At 61.3% G+C, this 6,919-nt stretch overlaps 2 protein-coding genes across 2 annotated transcripts in view; both read left to right on the forward strand.

Moving 5' to 3' along the window:
* The window catches only part of ANO9 (anoctamin 9), a 13,191-nt gene extending 8,934 nt beyond the window's left edge, over positions 1-4,257 (forward strand). The window contains exons 14-23 of the mRNA XM_010001473.1: positions 440-549; positions 847-904; positions 1,076-1,173; positions 1,389-1,555; positions 1,750-1,902; positions 2,199-2,346; positions 2,935-3,042; positions 3,269-3,362; positions 3,472-3,584; positions 4,230-4,257. Coding sequence (XP_009999775.1) covers positions 440-549; positions 847-904; positions 1,076-1,173; positions 1,389-1,555; positions 1,750-1,902; positions 2,199-2,346; positions 2,935-3,042; positions 3,269-3,362; positions 3,472-3,584; positions 4,230-4,257 — 1,077 coding nt within the window. The remainder of the gene's footprint in view (positions 1-439; positions 550-846; positions 905-1,075; positions 1,174-1,388; positions 1,556-1,749; positions 1,903-2,198; positions 2,347-2,934; positions 3,043-3,268; positions 3,363-3,471; positions 3,585-4,229) is intronic.
* A 106-nt stretch (positions 4,258-4,363) lies between these two features.
* Positions 4,364-6,919, forward strand: part of SIGIRR (single immunoglobulin and toll-interleukin 1 receptor (TIR) domain) — a 9,988-nt gene continuing 7,432 nt past the window's right edge. The window contains 1 exon segment of the mRNA XM_010001474.1: positions 4,364-4,469. Within this exon segment, the coding sequence (XP_009999776.1) occupies positions 4,364-4,469 (106 nt within the window).

A 6,919-nucleotide genomic window follows, 5' to 3' on the forward strand; every position in this document is an offset into this window, starting at 1 on the left:
CCACCCCCGGGAACGCAGCACAGCCCAGCCCCTTCCCTCCCTCCGCCACCACGAAGCACCCACTGGGCAGCTCTTGCCACGCAGGTGCCCGCGGGGGCCACCAGCCCACCTGTGTGTGACCCGCCTGCTGCCAGCGGGCTGGCCCACAGCTGCTGGCACCCAGCGTGGGCAGGAAGCCACCACAGCTGCCAGAAAGCTTACAGCGTGGTTTTCCTCCCAGCTAAAGGGCCCCTTCTCCCCCAGTTCATGGCTCTGAGGGACCTCCCGGCTTAGCTGGACTCGGGTCCATCAAAGGGCTCAGGTGGAGGGCAGGGAAAGCTCCATGAGGGGCAGACACTCCCTTCCAGACTTCAAAGAGCTGCTGTGGCATCCAAGGGGGAGCAGGGCAAGGTCCCACCACGCTGTGACCAAACCCTGGACCTTGGTCCCTTCCCCAGAGAAACCACGGACCTTCTCCCAGCGAGAGAACAACTTCACTGTGAAGATCTTCACCTTCCAGTTCTTCACAAACTTCTCCTCGCTCATCTACGTTGCCTTTTTCCTGGGACGGTGAGTGTTGGCTGGGGCCTGGGGGGCAGCCCTGGGAGCCTGGGCTTGGGGCAGACATCCCATCCCCAACCCTCCCTGGGGTCTACGGGCAGCCCAGCCCCCACCCAGGCACAGGGACCCCATTTGGAACCCCAGGAGGGCCATGACTTTTCCCCACGGGCATGGCATGTGGGAGAAGCCCCTTGGCCCCCCGGCAGTGCCCGGAGGATGACGTCCCCCACCCCACACCTGGATGTTCATCCCAGGGGGTCCACAGCGGGGCTCCCCAGGTACCAGAGCTGCTGCTTCCACCCTCAGGATCAACGGCCACCCAGGGAACTACGTGCGCATTGCTGGCCGGTGGAGGCTGGAGGAGGTGAGGGACTCGCTGTGAAGCTCTGCTCGCACACCACAGCTCCTCCTCTCCCTTTCCCTGCTGCCCAGCAAGGCTCTGGGAACCTCAGCTCCCTCCTGGAGCCTGGGCCAAACAGCCCCCGGGGCCAGGCTGCCCTGCTCGCGGGGCACAACCCCTCGTGTCCCTTGGCAGTGCCACCCCAGCGGCTGCATCACCGACCTCTTCATCCAGATGGCCATCATCATGCTGCTCAAGCAGACCCTCAGCAACATGATGGAGTACCTCGTCCCGTAAGCTCCCCCCCAGCTCCCGGGCACTCCTGCACGCTCAGGACAGCTCCCGGCTCCTGCAGAGAGTCACCCTGGTCTCGGGGCCAAGGTTTCCTCCTTCTCCTTCCTTGGCTCTCCAGGGCTGTCCCTGGGAGCAGCCTGGCCCTGCTGTCCCCTGCAGACAGACAGGCAGACAGACAGGCAGGCAGACAGACAGCTGCTCCCTCCCCTTGCAGCTGGGCGAAGCACCAGGTACGCAGGCGGTGCCGGCGCCCCAAGAGGAGAAGGATGATGCTGGGGGAGGAGGAGGAGGCTGAGGACCCCTGCAAGAGGCAGTGGCTGAGCAACTATGAACTCGACGAGGTCAACATCTTCAGCTTGTTTGATGAGTTCCTGGAGATGGGTATGTAGGGGTGAGGGTCCAGCGAGGAGAGGGGTGATGGGTGCAGACCCCCGTGCCTCCCTTGGCTGGACAGAGCCTGGGGAGCCCACAGGTAGGCAGGGGAGACCCAGTCCCATGCCCAGCCCCACCCCAAGAGCCCTGACACACACCACAGGTGGTGGCTGCACCCCAGCACCCGGCGTTTCCCCCCGCAGTGATCCAGTACAGCTTCACCACCATCTTCGTGGCTGCCTTCCCCCTGGCCCCCCTGCTGGCCTTCTGCAACAACCTGCTGGAGATCCGCCTGGATGCCATCAAGATGATGCGGCTGCAGCGGCGCATGGTGCCCAGGAAGGCCAACGACATCGGTGAGATGGGGCCCCAGCAGCACCCTCCTCCCTGCCCTGCTGCTTCTGCTGCAGCCCCTGCCCCTCCGCGAAGCCCCCAGGCACCCGTCTGCCAGGGACTGGTACCACTTCTCTGTGGAGCTGGAGCACAGGGAGACCTGTGGGTGGGGAAGGAGAAGCCATTTCAGACCCTGGAGCTGCCTTCCTTAACCTCTTGGCCACACCAAACCTGTCCCTGAGCTGGGGCCTGGCCTGCAGCCCTGGAGCAGCAGCAGGGAGCTGGCAGGGGGGCCTCACTGCCCACCCCTCTCCCACAGGAATCTGGCTGCAGGTCCTGGAGGCCATCGGCATCCTGGCGGTCATCGGGAACGGGCTGGTGATCGCCATCACGTCCGACTTCATCCCCGTGCAGGTCTACAAGTACATGTACAGCCCCTGCACGAAGGGAAACAACACTGATGTGGAGTGAGTACAGCCAGACACCCCTGCCTGCCCCTGTGCCACTGCTGCAGAAGCACAAGGCACTGGAAAGTCCCCAAGGGGGGAGTGGAGGGACAGGGGAGGGTTTTCCGGATGGCACTGTCTCCAGCATCCCAGTCAGCCTCCCGCTCACAGGGTTCCCTGACTGGGAAGAGCACCATGGAATGCTGGAGAGCAGCTGGACTGCTCTGGTGCCTGTCTGTGCTCTCTCCTGCTCTCCCCTGTCTCCCTCAAGCCTTGGCTCACTGGCCAAGTTCAGTCAAACGGGGCAGAAGTCTCAGAGAAACTCCCCTCCTCGGGTTTTGTGAACATGGACAGGCAGGGAGCGGGAGCCCCAGCGGGGTGCTGGCTCCTCCAGGTGCGGGGCTACAGTCTGAGCTCAGCCATACTAGTCACCTGGGACTCCACACACCAGGGAAACCACGGAAAGGAAAGCTGCAGGCAGGCAGGCTTTGTAGCAATCAGAGGACTCTGCGTCCCCTGGAAAGGCTCTGGAGCTGCAGATGGTGTGGACACGTCCCAGCCCCCCGGCCTGGCTGAGCCCCCCCAGCTTCCCCATCTTCTCCCCCGCAGCTGCACAACCGGCTACATCAACCACAGCCTCTCCGTGTTCCGCGTCCAGGACTTCGAGCCCTACACAAAGGTGCCAGACTTTGCCAGGGATGAGATCCAGGAGTGCAGGTACCTGCAGCCCGTGCCCATCCCTCAGCACCACTCCCTGCCCCGCGCCCCTCACCGTGACATCCCGCCCGCAGCCGGGGAGCTGCGGCAGAGCAGGGCTTGGTGGCACCAGGTAGACGAAGCCACCACTGGGGCTCCTCTCAGACCCCCCCAGAGGGAGATAAAGTGGGGAGGGGGTCTGCGTGGCACAGGGGGAGCCTGGGACACCAACAGGGCTGTGCCGCAGGTACCGGGATTACAGGAACGCCGATGACTACAGCTACACAGTCCAGTTCTGGCACATCTTCGCAGCCCGGCTGGCCTTCCTCATCCTCTTTGAGGTAAGAGCCAGGGAGCCAGGCTGGGACATGGGGGTGGTGGTGGTGCAGGGACACAGGCTGGGGATGGTAACAAGTCTGGGGAGTCCCTCACTCCCTTTGCTTCCCACAGCACGTGGCTCTCTGTGTCAAACTGATTGCAGCCTGGTACGTCCCTGATGTCCCCCAGTCGGTTAAGAATCAATTTCTGGACAGAAAACACAACAACCTTCGTAAAGAATTGAGGTGGGTGATGCCCCAGGAGGTGCCCGGGGCTGCAGCAGAAAAGGTCCTGCTTAACGTGCATTACCTTCACAAAGAGCATTACCCAGCAACAAGGCCCCTCTCCCCAGCCCAGGCTCTCAGGCACCCAAGGCCAGTTAAAAGGGGTCCCACCAGAGGCAAATCCAGTACCTGAGCTCACCAGAGGAAGGGGGTGCTTGGCCTGGGCTTTTCCTTCAGAGAAGGAAAAGTTCTAAGTTAAAACAAGGAACAATTTTGCCCAAATTTTCAATTCAAACTTTGTTTTAAAAAAGTAAGCATTTCAGCTGGGAACAGAGAGAAAGTAGCTGAGATGTAGGCTGAGCTGCCCTGGTGCTGCTGTCCCCGTGGACTCAGCCTGCCTCTCTTCACCCCAAGATGCAGGTGGGAGCAGGGCAAGGGGGGCTCAGGCAGCCACAGTGCAGCTCCCAGGCTTCCCCTTGGCCTGGGGATTTCCCACCATCAGGGGTTCCTCACAAAGGAACATTTCCACACACAGCGCCTCATTCTTTCTCCATTGGCAAAAGGCCCAGTTCCCATCCTGACTATTTTCCCACCTCCCCACTTAAGCTCCCACCTTCCCAGTTCAGCCCGTTCCCTCCCTCCAGGCCCCTCTGCTCTCTCCCCCAGCATGATGGAATACTCCACCGAGGTGTAGCCTCCGCTCTCCGAGGAGGAGGAGCAGGGACTGGAGCCCAGCTCGGGAGGAACGGCTGCGGCAGCACCGCGGGGACCCAGCTGGGACTGAGCTGGGAAGTGACAACATGGTGCTGGCTCTGCTGGAGCAGGCTCTGCTGGAGCAGGCTCTGAAGGAGCAGGCTCTGAAGGAGCAGGCTCTGGTGTTTTCCCTGGCACGGCTGCGAGGAGGAGGTAAGTGATGGCAGAGCCAGGAGCGGTGCCTGCCCAGCACGCCGAGCAGCCGGGAGGAGCTTTGGCAGCAGGGACACAGCAGGGTCCTGCTGGTCTGCAGGAGACCACCCGGCTTCATCAGACACAGCTTTAACGTGCACCTCGGCACGGCAGGAAAAGCCAGTTCCCTCGTTCCAGCTTCCCTCTCCAGCTCTTGACCTTCCTGCTCTTGCACCGCTGAGAAACTCCTTCCTCGTCCACCACAGCCAGCTCAAACCTCTTGGCATGACGGCTGCCCGGCCTCTGCTGACACAGACACTGCAAAGGTGCAGCTGCTGGCCAGACCGTGCTTCGCTGCGGGCTCTGCTGGGGCTCTGCACCCCCTGAGCACACCCAGCACCTCTGCCTGCCTCAGCTGCCACGAGCAAAGTGCTACATAAACCTCCCACCCGTGCGGACACGAGCGGCCAGATCTCCAGCTGCCACCAAGTCCCTGTACCCACACCGGTCTCTCTCCCACCTCCCTCCTTTGCCATCTGCATCACCAAAGAAATTGTCCTCCCCAAACCATTTTTTGTCTTGAGGGAGCTGAGGTGTCTGTGCACAGCCCAGAGCTGGGGCCCAGCAGCCCCACGCGGCGGGAGAACCTGTGGGATGTGCTGGGGTGACAGAAATATGGAGCTGCACAGACAGTCAGGGTGACAGGGCTGGCAGGGGTAGCTCTTGCCCCAAAACAGGACCTGCTAGCCCAAACCGGAGCCAACCCCATCTCCCCACACAGGCAGAAGAGGTTTGTCCCAGCAGGGCAGAGGGGACATCCCAGGGCCAGGCTGGGGTCACAGCTGACACTGCCCCTTCTCCAACGCCTGCTTTCCTCTTGGCTCTGCTCTCTGCTGGCTCCACCCTCAGGGACCCCCTTCCCTGGCTCGAGGCAGAGAGATTTGTGCTTCAGGAGCAAAGTCTTTGTGGGTGGCTGCCCAGGAACCACCATGTGCCCTCACAAAAGTGACTCCACACTGGGTGTCGAGCACAGGAGCAGCCCTTTGATGCCCTGTGGGTGCCCACCCACCCTTCCCTAGCTGGGTGTGCAAATGTCGGGGAAAAAGCTTTTCACCTCACTTTTCCTAACCGCAGTTAATGAGGAAGGCAGAGGCACAGGGCAGGTGACCCAGCTCAGCTCCATCTCCGTTGGGATCCTCCAGGGCAAATCCACTGGGGCGTTTCAAAGCTTCTTTACAAGAACAAGAAACTTTGATAACGGTTTGTAAGTTTAACCTCGAGCTCCACGCTCTGGTCCCCTCCTCTCTGGGAAGCCAAGAGGCGCCTCCCAGTGCCGGAGGGGAATTGCGGGGATCAACTGCAGGCAATGGGGGAGCTGCAGGGGTGCAACAGTGTGAACACACGAGTGGCAGCCGTGACAGCCCACCCTGCCAGTGCACAGAGATACAGAGAAGCAAGCAGGAGCACCACAGGTCCGAACAACTTTTTCATTAGGGCTGACTTGCCTTGTTCTGTGATGAAGAGTCAGGCTGGCCCAAGCCCCCCGTACAGAAGCTGTGCAGTGATGCTTCTTCCCAGTTAAACCAGTCGTGGCTACGTGAGAGGCTGCAGAGCTGGGCTTGAGGGGACAGAGCAGTCCTGGTGTGAGAGGAAACAGCCAGAGCCCCCCCCCCCGTGCCTCCTCACAGAGGAGTGGTGACTCTGATTGCAGGTCTGTACCGAGGTGGCACCTCAGCCCCGCAGCGATGCTCTCCTTGCTGGGACTTGGAAGCAAACCCTGGTTTCACATTGTGCCACTGGCCTTGGAACAGGCACCTGGCAGCTCTAAGTAGATTAATTAGCATCAAGCTGTTAAATGCATCAAGAATGGGCTGTCAGGGAGCTCACCACCCTAGGCAGTCACTTTCACTCACCTGGTGAATGCTCCCCCCCCAGCCCTGCTGACCCAGGCACTGCTGCCCGGCAGGGTCACTGCTGAACCCCACCAGAGCCCCCCACGGGCACCTCCAGCAGCTGGTGGGTCCGTAGGGGCTGTGCCCCGTGGCTGAGGCCAGCACAGCCCCCAGGTGACAGTCCCAGAGGTGACATCCCCAAGGCAGCACTGCACAGAAAGGCAACGGAGTTAATTCAGCCTCAAACCTTCCCTCCCAGGAGCGTGGGGAACCACCAACCACCCTGGGACAAGCCCTACAGCGCTCCCAGCCCTCTGGCTTGGTTGCTGCGACCAAAACCACCTCCTCTCCTTGCCTTCAACTCACCTACCCAAAGGAATTAACTCTGAGGGACAAGAAAAGGTTTTATCAGCTCCCAATTTGCTCCCAAGCCTCCCCACCCTCTTGTCATCCCCAGGACCTGGGCGGGTTCCTTGGGATCCTTGATTATTCCACAATCCCGCTGGTTTTCACTGGCCCTGGCAGCCTGGGCCTGGACGTGACCGTGGGTTTGTGGGCAGCAGAGAATCCCCCCCCAGC

This window comes from Chaetura pelagica, unplaced genomic scaffold, assembly GCF_000747805.2.
Source record: "Chaetura pelagica isolate M959 unplaced genomic scaffold, ChaPel_1.0 scaffold587, whole genome shotgun sequence".
In the NCBI taxonomy this organism is placed as follows: Eukaryota; Metazoa; Chordata; class Aves; order Apodiformes; family Apodidae; genus Chaetura; species Chaetura pelagica.